Source organism: Pleuronectes platessa, chromosome 14 (assembly GCF_947347685.1).
Source record: "Pleuronectes platessa chromosome 14, fPlePla1.1, whole genome shotgun sequence".
Taxonomy (NCBI): domain Eukaryota; kingdom Metazoa; phylum Chordata; class Actinopteri; order Pleuronectiformes; family Pleuronectidae; genus Pleuronectes; species Pleuronectes platessa.
Genome location: NC_070639.1, coordinates 5208732 through 5223724, shown reverse-complemented (window position 1 = coordinate 5223724; position 14993 = coordinate 5208732). Strand labels below are relative to the sequence as shown.

General features: G+C 43.8%; 1 protein-coding gene across 1 annotated transcript in view; it reads right to left on the bottom strand.

Moving 5' to 3' along the window:
* adcy5 (adenylate cyclase 5) overlaps positions 1–14853 on the bottom strand; it is a 67429-nt gene extending 52576 nt beyond the window's left edge. Inside the window, exon 1 of the mRNA XM_053439909.1 lies at positions 13924–14853. Coding sequence (XP_053295884.1) covers positions 13924–14853 — 930 coding nt within the window. The remainder of the gene's footprint in view (positions 1–13923) is intronic.
* Between the last annotated feature and the right edge of the window lie 140 nt (positions 14854–14993).

Sequence of the window (14993 nt, the reverse complement as noted above, 5' to 3'; positions counted from 1 at the left end):
GATCTGCTGCAGCAAATCACAGGCTCTGGTTATAGCGGGCAGCATATGGCCAGGTGGAAGGTGAACAGCCAGCCAGGAAACAGGGACCGTTTCCCTGGATACCATGGACTCCAATGGTTTTGTACACATGAGGCCACACACACACACACACACACACACAAACACACACACACACAGTGACAGACAGGAATACGAGTTGTATTCATGAGGTTGAGTCTGGGATCTGATTCCTGTTCCAGTTTCAGCTCTGACCCTCACACAGATCTGCTGACTCAGATCTTCCAGTGCGTCTGATTCATTGATTACGAGCCTGCGAGACGGGAGAGGAAAGCATCCCCTGTGCGGCCGAGGGAAAGATGAACTCCACTTATCACAAAACACAACATTGAGCTGAAACAACAACACATAACGTTCTCGTTTTCAAGCTGGATTACATTAAAACCCATTACTTAGTTGTTGCCATTTTCAACCAGCGCTTTTTGTCTGTGCTAAATTTTACAGGTCAACATTTTCACTTTGTACTGGATTCTTGCTCTATGAGGTCACTCTGAACTTCCTGAAGACCGGCCAGTTTGTGCATTTAGTATTTGTCCCAATGTACAAATATAAACAGCAGTACCCACTTGCACTGCAGGATTCTTCTTAAAGCTAAAAAATATTTAGCTATTCGGTTGCACAGCAGCAAGACAAAAACACACGACAGGAAGAATTAGTAAAACGTAACAAAGTATATATTCAAACGTTTCAGGGAGACATTTCTATTATAAAAGCCAAAGAACAATTTAAGTCATATGTGCCACAAACCACGGCTGAGAATTCAACACAAACCCTCTCATGTTTTCTCTCTGTACCGACTGTGAAAAAGAATTTGTCTTGTCAGAGTTGCTGTATCATCATACAGGACAATGTAATCTGGCTGCACACACAGAATTACATTGGAATTTTAAACATGGTGCCTTCATGTGACATTTATGTGTCGTAGGATGAAAAGCACAGGAAACGCCAGTCGTATATTTGACCGGCCTGGCCCTCCTGTTTCTGCATTTAGGAGTTGCTTCGTTGTACAGCTTAAGAATCTGCCAGTAAAATGAAAAGTTGAATGACAAAATGCTTCATTGCTGAGCCGTGTAATAAACAGGGCAACTACGCTTTCAGGTGAAGCAACAGAATAACAAATACCGTTTTAGTCAAGTACAGAATATTCTATTTATACAATATCATAGATCTTAACGGTCTCTCAAAGGTCTATTAAATCTATATGGATGAATACATCCTCTGTACTTAGACCCTCGATTTGGATAAAGAAAAAAATCCACAGAGAATGAATAAATGACGTATGTTCAGAAATCACCATCCGTTCATCCTCTGTACAGTTTATCTCTTGAGGTTGCAGCGGGGCTACAGTCAATCCCATCCCTGAACAGGTCGCTAGTCAATCTCAAGACAGATACAGAGATTAGAGTCAGTTTAGAAGAAATTGCTGAAGCAGCAAAATTACAAATATGTAAACCCGACAGGTAATATCATAGGCCACAATTAATATGCAAAATGCAATTATTTAGGAGGCATACACTTGCAGAGGAAGCACAGTAACACATGAATCTAACATGTGTACAAGTCCACATTCAGGGATCCCTTCACAACTCATACACACCATCATCAGGCCATGTATATGAAGAATAAGCAGCTGCACCACAGTGCGTGTGTGTTTTAATATACATAGATTGTGTCACTTGCCAAAGATAGAACAGATGGAATAAGAAGGGAGAGACAATCATTTTAAAAAGGGCTGCAAAAGATTCGTAGGCCGAGGTCACAAATGCAAAGTAAATATCGCGGGGTCATGTTTACTAAAGTTGAACTCCACACACGGAGCCACGCAAACTGGATCGGCTTTTCCACCGGAAGCAAATGTTTTATTCACCTTCTTGCTCGCGGATGTGTTGGTGTGACCGCGGTGCGTTGTGAAGCAAACTACCTGAGAAACTATGACCAACAGATACAGTGGTGAGGGTCTGTACATTTTCCAGAACTACAAACAAATACTACAATTGCTTTACTATTAGACAAATAGATAACAACCTCTATCCATAGTTGATCATTCTGTTTGCTTCTTTGTATTCTAGACTCTTATTTGTGTGAAATTCACCTTCACTCTGCACTTCCAAGGGCATCATCATCATCATCATCATCCAGAGAAGATAATCCGCGCGCTGCTTCTGTGCTGCAGATCATGCATGAGCCGCAGATTCCAGCACATTCAGGAGGACGCGGCTCTCGGTTTCAATCAATGACTCATTCATGAGGAAATAAATAAAAAAAGGATCATGAGAGAAACATCAGTAAAAATCGGCTGCTTGTTTATCTCGTATCTAACTCGGAGGCGTCAGCAGCGGGCAAGGCAGCGGCTGCAGAGCCCTGATCACGGGGAAATGACCATTAGTTACCTGACAGTCGCTCACGACAGCAAATACACAGAGTCAATACCGAGTCAATACCGAAACTGTGCCAATACACTCAGCTTAAAAGGTGCCATAAAGAAATCAATACCATCTTCTCGTTCACGTGTTAAAGAGATAAAGATGTCCTGATATAGGCACAACGTCAGATTTAAGTGCATCGTGCATTTATCAACAATGGTCTTATCAGTCAGTCTGTAAATAGATTGTATTATTAACAAAGCTATCTAATATTCCACAGGGCTGCAGTGATGAAATACAAGTGCAAGAGGCTGCGCTGAACCAACAGCAATATTATTAATAATTAATATGCAATCGTACATTTACACCATTATTAAGGCAGCGGGATTGAGATTTCGTTTTTATGTGAATCGTGTTTTTTGTTTATTGACAGATGATTAATGGAGAGGTTCTGCCAAAGAAAAAAGGTTTGGTGTGCAGTGTTAGTTTCCATGGAAAAAGCCAGAGTTAAGCCCAGTGTAAGTTGGATAACCTCATTATTCTGCTTTGTGAGGCAGCCCCAGGTCAACCTCATGCTTACAGATGAACTGCATGATACAGTCAGCTGAGCGAGGACAAAACTGGATTATTTCAACCGAAATGCAAAAAAAGCATTTTTCCTCTCAGTCCTCGTGGTGTGTTTCCAGGTGAATACGTCTCCGTCAATGACTTTTTGTGCTCACTGCCATTTGGCTGATGGCAGGATTTCGATTTTATTGAAACATGGAGGAAGGACGGGACATGAAAGAGCTCACTGACTTTAGGATCGGACACGTTTGAAAAGTGGCACCACAGCACTATGGAGGTGTGAGGATTTTGAGACGTAAATACCGGAAAATGTCCACACCAGAGGGTTCCGGACATTCTCCAGATTTAGTCTTTCACATATAAAGAACGCAGCAAGGGATTCTGCAGTCAGACACGTTCACAACAACACAGACCTCCGGAGCGTTCAGAGGAGCGCTGGCAAAGCACGCAGGAGGAAGAATGTAGGGTATAAAACCTGCTGCGGAGGTCAACAACAAATCGTCACCACCATCACCCTTCATCCCCAAAACTCTTGTTTTCTTTCCAAAGCTGCTTTCAGACACTGAACTCTGGAGTTCCTCCTTATTTTCTCCAGAGGAGGTGAATGTGTGAACGCAAATGTCCGAGTGGGACTTCATCCCCCTGGCCTTCTGGCATAAACTCTGTAGAACTCCAGGAGAAGTGAAAACAGCAGGTGATTCCCCGCTGGATTGCCTATTTTCATGTCATTGCTCGAGATGGCGTATTCGTCAGCGTCTTTTACACGTGTGACACCTTTATTTAATCCTGAGATATTTGTTTTCGCATCCAACATTCACATTTCAGGAGAATATCAGGAGAATATCCAGAGTTAATAAATGTCTGAAAGCAGCTTGGATGTGTTTCTTTGGAAAAGATTCACTTTATTTCCTGAGGTGTGTGTTATCTTTAAGTCCCATAACAGAAAAGCTACATTTCATAAGAACTAGAAAAGTGTTTTTATAAGTATAATTTTTCTTTGGAAGTGAATCATGCTCCAGCCTGACACCTCTTTAAAAGATAATGGGTTTCCTCTGCAGAGGACAGAGCACATCAAAGAACTGGTGGAGCTTTGTTAACCTCGCACAATGAACCAGCTTCAGCGTCAACGAGCCCATGTTGAGAATCCTGAAGGGGAAATTAAAAAGGCCGCCGCACATGACCAGACATAAGAGAGGCTAATTTTAAGGCAGCGAATGCGTGAGGCTCGTGGAACTAGAAATGAGCAGCGGAGCGACAGAGCTCAGAACCACACAACCGTGCAGACAACACTTGAGACTTAAAAATACTTGAGCTGGGCACTGGCGGACATGAGAAACAGGCCTTCTGCCTTGAGCTCGAGCCCTCAGTCATTACGGAGTGGAAAAACAAACCTGCCGGGGCTGTTAGGAATGTGTAGAGAAAAACTAATAATTTGAGAAGGGCCAGAAATTAGGTTTGCTGACATTTAATGTACAGAAGAGGTTGCGGGATTTAGAAAACAAACAAAAATGAAAGGGTAGGCATCCTACCACTGTTGATTTCATGTCATGACCTGGATGTTTTGTATATGTTTTGTATATATATGACATTTCCCACCCAAAGGTAATGGGTGGGAAATGTCATATATATCCAAAGAAGACAACGACCGCCCACTGAGCGCAGAGGGGAGAGTCAGATAGTAGCATTTCTAAGGTTTTGAGACATCAGGAAAATGTTCCCGACCCAGTTTTTCCAGAAAATTTCTGGAAAATGTCTGAAAGCAGCTTAACACGATAATGTGAGAAACACCTGTTTTAATGTAAAACAGCTCTTAATATTCATCAGTCTGAATAGTGAAAAAACTTGTTTTCATGCCAATGTATTTAAAATTGTGGAGAACAACAGTTTCACTCAGAACTATGCTCCATTGATAGAGGCCTGGTCCAATGTGTAGCAATTAAAGGGCTTAAAAAATGAAGAGGAGTGTCCATGTTGCCATATGTGTCACTTTCATATGTTAATTATGGACACTACTCTGTAAAATCTATGGATTTAAATAAAACATCAATGTTTCATGAGCTCCAGTTCTCACATAAATACTTTACTCATTGTTTATTTACACAACTTTGAATTTCTACGTCCATTTAATGTTTTGGTTTCAGAGTGCTCGCTCTCTTTCTAAAAAAAGTTACTAATTGTAAATTGTTTACCATCTGCGTAAACGGTTTACTGCCTAATTCTGTATCGAGTAGTTTAACCACAGGGCGACATTATCATCATGCAGAGATGTTAAACGTCCAAATTGGCGCAGAGTTAACCAGGCTGAGACATGAAAATAACATTCCCACTTCTGACGGCAAACCAAAACAATACCCAGGGGAGAAATGGGAAGTTAAGTGGAAGAGATTTTCATATCATCCGAGCTTCCCAGTGAGAAACAATGATCTAGATGCTGTTTCTGGACAAAGATGCACGAGATGAACAGATCAAAGACTGATGAGCTTAGATATGTCTTTATGATGTGGCTGTATCATTTCAAATCAAAACTAAGGGGGCAAACCGGTTCATTTCAGACAGCGCTGCAGAACCCAGTTTCTCTAACTTTTCCACCACCTACAAAATGGAACAAAAACAAAGTTTTCCTGTAATATTCCTACTACTGCCACAGCCCATCCTCACTGTCAAACCACGATGTTCACCCCTGAGCTGAGTGAAGGGTTGTGCCTTCAGACGTGTGATAAGGAGTGTGATCAAAATCTGGGTCATTACACCGGCTCCTCTGCCTTTCAGCCACATTGGAACAGATGAGGTTTAAGGCAGAGCTAGTAGGAGATTCCCCCCTACCTCGTGCTGAGTGTGTGTGTGTGTGTATGTGTGTGACGCTCTTCAAACAGAAACTGACCATCACATGTATTTGGTTTTCAAGTTAATAATCTATTATTTAAATATATTTCAGACAGTCCCTCCTCATGCGGCACAAAGCAAATATGTTATTCACACAAAATACACAAAAGCTAATTGCCCTCGCTGTGCAACATATAGTCATCTCTCACAGGACTTGAACTGTAGAGTCAACAACCTTCTCCAACCCCGCCCAACTGAATAACAAGCAGGAACAGGACTTCATGTCAGGTGCTGAAAGGTTATGTACACTACAATATGCAATGTCCTGCATATGGCACACAAGCAAAAAAAACATTGAGAGCCAACATCACTTTCGATGGTATATAGGTGATAGTTCTGATGGCCTGAGCTGCTCCAAGTGCAGGCTGAAGAGAAAATTACACATTATCTTACTTCAGTAGATGCAATACATTTAAAACCAGGCTATCACAGCTTCTAGATCAGGGGTGTCCAAACTCCTTTTTTTTTTTAACTAACAATTTAGTAGCACTTAAATGGCACTTACTTATAGCACTTTGTTTTGCTCTATTTTTGAAGACATTTTTACTTTGTTGATTCCTGTTGGTCTGCGTTTGTACCCTCGGGGTTAGGGTTTTCAGAGACATTCAAGAAGGGGTACGCTCAAGAGCCCCTTGCGTGCCCCTTGCGTGCTTGAGTGCGTTGCCCAATTTTTTTAACTATACGACACAGCTACGCAAGCCTCACGCAGCCCGCAAGGCTGTGATGGTCAGCTAACTACATCCTTTCCGGAGTCACATTTCCGGTTTCATGCCTCATAATACCGGCAGAAACCACGGAAGATTCAGAAGAACGAATATGGACCAACTAGAAGAGCATTTGGCAGAAGAGGTCTGAAAGTATGACCACTTGTATAACCCGTCATTGACGGAATACAAGGACACGCAGATGGCCTGCAATTCCTGGTAGGACATCTTGGCTAACGTCGGTTTGCAGGTCGACGAAGGTACGAAGCTGTGGAGAAAGATCGGGGACAGATTTGTCCTCCAGTATAAGTAATAAACAAATAAACAGTCGACGACGACTGCCACACACAAAGAAGGCGTCTCTAAGGTCGTCTTCCACAAAAAAGTTACTCCACCTAGTGTTCTGGTGGTGAATTGCTTTGCAACACACGCAACCCTTGGAGAACCATAAATTAAAACGAGTCCTTCGACACAACTGCGTGAAAAGTTGCAGGCGCAGTTGCAGAACCATGTGCCGGCCTTTATTGTAAGTCGCTTTGGATAAAGGCGTCAGCTAAATGAAATATAATGGACTATGGCCCACTGTATTGCACTTCTCAGCCCTGACTTGCCAGCTGTCCCCCAGAACGCCGCCACGTCCCCCAGAACGCCGCCTAGCTGCCACGCCCCCCCCCCCACCCTGTCAACAGTCCGCTCCAGGGCAGGGGGCGTGGCGGCGTGAGTGGCCCAGTCCTTTGGATTTTGTCTGTATGTAGCCCTCGGGACAAAAAGTTTGGACACCCCTGTTCTAGATACAGCAGCTACAACGTATTGTCAGGGAAATATGATGGGAAATATTAAAAACAAAAAGCTAACAAGGCGCAAAGCTGCATGAATAATGAAGAGATTACAAAATGACAATTGAGATCTGCCTTTGCTCAGAATAATTCAGATTAATATCATTATACCAGGAAAAAAAAACAGCAATTACACTAATCACCACAAAACTGATGTGTTCGCCAGGAAGCAGGAGCCGATACCAATTTAATAAAATACAAGCTTTTGATGGACGAATAAGATGTGGATCATAATCATTTTTTCAGTCCCCCTGCAAATAATAATCACAATGAGTCTGAATTCCTTCAGAGCACACAATCTAATTAGAGCTAATGAATGTCAGATGAGCCGGAACGAAGCAACGAAGCCCAACAGCACAGTGTAGCCCCGCTCGCCACGGTGCAGACACGACGAAGTGAGAGTGGAAACCAGCCATCAGTTTTACATTCACTGTCAAATGATCCGCTTGTAATAACAGGAACATGCAATGGACATCAAACAGAGAGGATGTTTGAACACTATTAAATATGCAACGAGTTGATGGACACACAAGGGATCTAAAGGTCAAATTCCTCTTGAGAGCATTTCAGAAGCTATTTCCCACATCTGTCTTCACTTGCAGGTTAACTGGATGTGAACGGTAAGATTACAATAAATCAGCCGATACAAGCCTTTTCGCAGACGAATCACTACGGTGACATGAAAACTTCCACTCCACAGAAATTAACAATGTCAAAAAGATGTGCATTTATCTTTATTTTCTTATTTCATTTATGGTTAAACTGTCAAATATGAAGCCTCAATTAAATGTTGTGTTTTATACCAACAAGAATAAAATCTAAGAATTTTCCTTTGATTTGTCTAACTCTGCTACAACCGCACACGAGTTGCTAGTTAAATTTAAAATGTAAATAATGTTTTATAGGACAAGATCTGTGTTAAGTTTTTTTTTTGCAAACCACAAGATTTTAATAGAAATGGATCTTGTCGATTCCAGGAACAGTTATAATGAGCTAACACTGTTACAATCTACACACAAGTGGTGTCTGAGGAGAACACACAGTGGGAACAGAGCACAGAGGGGGCAGTGATAGGAGCCTTCTACAGAAGTCATGACTCTCAGCAGTACTGAGCAGTTTTTTTGGACTCGCAGGGGAATGCGTCAGCAGCGGTTTCTGAACAGTGCTCAGGCCTGCCCTGCGTCCATGTTTGGATCAAACCGTATCTCCAAAACAGCAGCATCCTCAGCCTCTGGGTCTCTCAGAGACAATCAAACAAATCAGAAAGCAGCTGAAACTATCTGGAAACTGCCACGGGGGATGGGGATACAGCAGTGAACTTTGTTCTGTGAAATCTGATGTTTGGATTCTTATTTAGATACGTTTTCCTGGGGGGCACTTCTGTCTCATTGCTCTCAAGCACATGCACTTTTGTCCTGGAGGGGAGGGAGGAGGTTAAAAGTCTTTTCAGAGGAGTCGAGTCTCAAGGGGGAAATTAAAAACGCGTCTCGAAGCAGGTCGGGACCAGGACGGCTGCAAGAAGACAGGTAAAGGAAGGGGAGATGATGTGGACATCTGTTTTGTATTTACACATATAATCAATAACAGGCAATTTAATTAGACGGGCAGAAAACCCTGTTACCCCTGGAGCCCCGCCAGCAAGGACTGGCCACGCTTAAATTCCCGGCTCCATGAATTTGTGGAGGATGCAGCAGACAGATCTATTTTGCCAAATGCAAAGTAATAATGTTGTTGCTCATAACTTTCTGCTATGACCGAGGTAGAAAGGGGGATTTCAATGATGTTAGCAAGTGTATAAGAGTCTGTTTCTACTGTATATGTGAGGGGAAAAAAGGTTGTTTATCGCCTATGTCGCACCAAAACTTGACAGATTCCACAGTAGCTTCCAATTGACAGTTTGCGCCAAAGACTATATCTGTAAATGGAAAAAATCTGAAGGTGTGAAAGAAGTCTCATGATTACATACAGCTGTGTTGACAATGCAGAATAAGCTATGGGATCAAAAGACAATGCTGCAGGTTTGCCTATATTTTTAATAGCCATCAATCCAGCTCTTTTAAAGGGGACATATTATGAAAATTCCACTTTTGTAGTGCTTCTACACGTTAATTTGTGTATCTGGCATGTCTACCTTCCCAAAAAACAACTCCCGCGATTTGTTGTGGTTTCTCTATGTCAGAATCGATACGCTAGAGTGCGTCGAATGGGATTACGACGGAAATAAACGTCATAGTCACACCATGCCCATGTAGGGAGTCTCGCTATGGCCTTCGACGAGTGAGCTAACGCTAGCCGGGCTCCACCGGCCCGGTTAGCTCCCCGGCTAGCATTAGCTCGCGAGCTAACCGGGTCGGTTAGCTGCTACCCGTCAGACATTTAAGTGGCCGCATAAACAAGGGACCCCCGGGACATCTCTAAACGTTGACTCAACAGTGTGAAAGGAGGCTGCTGCTGCGCCAGCTCAAGCTCCCACTGTTCCCACTGCGCTGGGGAGCTGGGGCTCTCGCAGCCAGGCTCACCGGGGTTGAGGGGGACGGGGCACTCAAAAACAGGTCAATCTCAGGAGGGCTGTTTTAGACAGGGTAAAAAGGTGCTGTTTTAAATGATCCTTGTGGTATTTTGACCAAAATATGTTACAGACATTTCATTAAGACCCAAAGAGGCCATATCAACTGTGGTGAAATGGGCATAATATGTCCCCTTTAATGTCAACTAGTTCCCACACCATTTCCTCACTTGGATACTCGCACCAACCACTGCTTGTTTTCTGTATAAAAGTCCCTGCAGTCCAACAGTGCAAACTCCACCTCAATAGTTCCTTGGCTATCAGACAGTAGCATCCAGAGGAAACAGGTTTTTTGGATGGGGACAGGAAGAAGAAACTTTCAGCTTACAGTGGTGCTAGAGCCAATCTTAGCTGACACTGGGCGAGCGCAGGAAAACGTGCAAACCTCACACAGAAAAGCCGAAGCAGGTTTTCAGGTTCAAATCCAGGAACTTCTTCTACATCTTTTGGCCTTTTGACCATTTCAATCACTAAATCCAGGTTTACTGAAGTACCTGGAAGAGGTGAAAGAAAAGACCCACAGAAAAAAAAACATCCGTCTCCATGTCCTCATTAACCCAGCCATGATGCAAGGCTATTCCCAGTTCTGATTTCAGTTTCACCTGTAATGAACCACGGCCGTGACTCTCAACAGACTTGCACACTTTAAGCTGTTGTCAAAACGGTGTCGTCCACCAGAGTTTGAATAGCGAAGGGAAGGAAGTGGTGCAGGGGGGAGGTTACAAGGTTGAATGATGTTGCAATTAAAAAAGCTTTGGGATAAAAATCAGTTTTCCTGGGAGCACACGCAGAAGAAATGGCATTATCCTGGGATGTCACATAAACAGCAGCGGTCGAACTCAGCAAAGAGCCGGGTCTTATGTAAACAGGAGGGAACAGATATGCTAAAAACAACAGCATGGTGAGGAAAGAACAACAAATACAGCAGCTCGTTCCCACACACTCACATCAACACATCAAATGACAATGTGGCTTTCGCTAGAAAAAAAGACACAAATAGATGCAGGGTCACATGCCATTCACACAAAAAAACTAAACTACCAGACGGCTTTTTGCTTATATAAGTAAATATTGGATTCCAAAAAGGAAACACAACTCGAGGTCGAGGAAACAATCCGAGGTCTTTTCCGGTGTGCAACAGATTCTTTGCACGTTTTCACTGCCGATGCACTTGCTCAGAAGACTGAAGAAGATTTTGACACCGGACAATACAACAAGGCTGTTAATGCACTTATATAGGGTTTTTAAACAGAACATAACTTTATTGCTCTTTTTTAAGTTGGAAACATGACTGATGATTAGGAAAGTTAGCTATTTACCTTATAAGGTAATAACCCAACTTCTTTTGATGAAACAGAATTTCAATGTTTCCTTTAAGCTTTCCCTTAAGTGGAGCATGAAAAAGTGGTTTTTCAGGGAAATTTCAGTAGAAATAACCCATTAGAGTTAATTCATCTAATATTCAGGGAGGCATATTAACCAAAGCACTTAATGTAGAGGAGCCACATGGTTGGAAAAAATGTTTATGAGCAGCACAAGGGCCTGATAAAAAAAACAACAACTGTGAAGTGAGCTGAGAACAGCCAGAACAATACAACAAGAGTTTGGAGCTTCAGCAAAACACACACGCAGGGAGTTGAGGTGTACGTGTGTGCTGCCGTTAAGTGAAGCTTTAACTAATGGTGGAAAATTAAACCCATTTGTGCAAGAACCTTTATTGAAGATTCCAGCCGATGACGAGAAATGTTTTGAAAGTAATATTGATGTCGTAAACAAATAAATACAACCCGGGGCATTTAGATTTTATGAGCGACGCGTAGGCTCAGCAGCACATTAACAAAATATCCCTCGAAACCATCAACTGTGAGATTATTACAAGTCCAGACGCAGTAAAACACGATGACCTGAAATCAGTCTTTTCCAAAGCTGAGGGCACCAACGCTTGTTTCTTCTGTAAACAGCTTAAACATGAGGTATTAACCAGCAGCTTCATTATTAAAATCTAAACCTGATACACATCTGTGGTAAGAAATGTGATCAGAGGTTGAGGGTTGGATTTATATTATTTGTATATTTGTGCTGTTGCTTGAAGACACAATAAATGTACCGAGTCAACAATAAAAAAACATTCAGACCTCACTCTGCTGTTACACACAACAATAAACTAGAGTAGAGTGGTGGAACATGTCGACCTGGCAGGAATCCACTGGGGTTTCTTTGACATTTCAGCCTCTAACAATAATTATTTACAGTAAAGTAGGAGCTAAAATGCCGAACCAGACTCGAGCATTCACCGTAAATACATGTGCACCGAGACATTGATGAAGAATTAAATGTAATAGAAATGACATAAGACTTGAGTAATGTTACCGATATAAAGAAACTCAGTGTGTAACTTTGGCTGAAATCAGATTTGTTGTTTTCTGACAATATAGCTTTTTATGGAAGAGGTTGTTTATGCACTGTTGGTTAAGTTAATCAAAGTGGAAACAGGAAAACGTCTGAGTGTAAATTGCATGAATGCACTTGTGTAACACCTGTAGTTGTCTGCACCCTGTAAGAGTATGAAGCCAGCGGGGGTTTCCGTGGCAACATCTCATCTCTTGGCCAAGTGTTTGTGCACCAATCACTGGATCAATTTGCCAATTAAGTTATTTGGTGCTACACAGGCTGCAGTCATGGTGACGGCGAACGACACTGGATGAGAAAAACAACACTTTTGTATTTGTGGTGCCATTTTTCAGAACCCGTCACACGTGCAGGATTTGCCAACATCTGTTCAGGATTCTTTTTATACCCAAATGCCCCCTGTGATCCGCCAAAGTGCACCTTACTTCTGCAACTAAGGCTTTCTGGTTAACACAACCACCTTTAGGCAAAGAAGTGTTCATGCTTGTGTGGCCAAAATCTTCGAGGCTGGATGAAAAGTCTGCTGTCACAGCCTCCTAGTGGCTGCGTTAACACAGCCTCCCTGAAACCTCTCGAACAAGTTTGCACCTTTTTAGGACTCTTTAGTTTTTACATGAAGGGGCTATGAGATTTTGCACAGGCTCTCCTCAAAGCCATCGCTTATTTTGCACTGTTCTTGCACACACGAAAAGTCACTTAAGCAGCTGAGTGAAGAAAGTGCATGAGAGGGGACCGTGATCCTTTTTCATTTTCTCTGCTGCCCCTAAGAAAGTCAGTGCATGCCGCCTGCCGCTGTGAGCAGCTTTTTGACATAAGATAAGTTCTTCTTTATTCATCCCACACATGGGAAATTTGCAATAAAGACGGGAACACCTCACTTCCATTTGATGGCATCTCGTTCAACCCTCTGTATGTGCCAAACCGAAGTTTCATGAATGAAGAAAAGTTTGGCAGCAGGAAGCTTTAAAAGGAAATGACCATGTTCTGCACTGTGTGTGTACTCGTTCTTGTTGTGTCTTAAGGATCCTTTCCAGCAAAAACACGCTACTTGTCAGGATCAGTCCACCTCATGGGGACCAAAGTCCTCAGTCTTAGTCGGACTTTGCATTGACTTCCAATCGTTTTGGACAGCCCGACCAAAACCTTATCCCCAACCTTAATCATGAACAATTCGTTCATAACCCTAACCTTACCACATCTGACCCCAAACCTTAACCATGACCTCAGAAGTGTTTAGCATCTTCAGGACTTCTTCCCCCAGCACAAACACTGAGCTATAGTCGGGACCAATAATGGAGAAGAAAGTCCGGTCCCAATGAGGCAAAATGTTATTCTTAGGGGTTATTATGGTTGAGTATGATTTGGTCGTGGTTAAGGCTTAGGAATAAGGTTTTGGTTAAGCTGTCCACAAAGAATGGAAGTCAACGCAAAGTCCTAATACGCATAGCTGCACAAGCCGTGTCTGTGTGTGCGTAATATCAGCTCCCTGTGCACTTTCTCCTCAAAGCATTATAAAAGCAGCACCTTTTTCCACATACCTGTTTCCACAGAAAGCTGTCCACGCCGTTTAACATCCAGGAAACAGCCACGTGGATGGCGGACAGAATAACTCCAGTGATGACCGCGGCGCGCATCCTGACAGGCAGCAGGGTGTAGATGACATGGATGAAGAACACGGTCCACCAGATGCCCTCCGACGCGCTCCTGGGCTGCACGAGCAGCACCCCGATCACCTGGATCACCAGCACCAGCAGGATGACCACATAGCACACAATCCACATGTGGTCCTGATGGAAGCCGTTCCTGTTGCACACCACCATGAGCACGAGTGTGAGGAAGATGGCAACGGAAAACACCACCACGAAGGGGATTCTCGGCCCCGTCGCCCCACTGGAGCAGTGGAAGCCCAGCATGACGGTGAAGACCAGCACCAGCACCGCCATGAGCATGGTCAGGCTGCTCTGGTTGAGGCGGAAAAAGTAGCGCTGGTAGAGCCGCTCCAACTTCTCCGACTGGAATTTCTTGGATTTGAAAATGTGCATGACGCTGCTGCAGCACGCCACCAGAGAAAAGTTAACATCGGGCATGACCTCCTCGTCGTCGCTCCTCTGCTTGGCTCTGCGCTCCTCCAGACCCAGCTCCACGGACTTGGGTATCACCTCGTCGTCGGGGCGCTTCGGGGACGCGCGGCCTCGGTTCTCCTCGCCATGGTCCTGCCAAGCCGACCTGGACCTGAAGCTGACCCTGCTGACGGTGGTGGAGGCTCGCCCAGGCTGCCGGTGGTCCGGATCATCCTCCTCTCGCCACCGACTGTTAGTTCGGGTGAGCTTCTTGCGCGGGGATCTGGCAGAGTATGGGCACCCATTGGCCACGGACTCAGACTCTCCCCAAGCTGCTCTGTGCTCGGTCCCTCCCCTCAGCCTCGGCGCACCGACACCGGGTGGGCTGACACTGTTTGATCTGGACATGTTGGATGGCCGGAGGCGACAGTAGGATGTGTCTAAACTAATGAAAACTGCAGGGAAACTTTTGCTCGACTGACAAACAGTGTCAGGAAACTATTCGCAACAAACGCGCACTGATGGAGAAATGTCCCATAGTTGGTCAC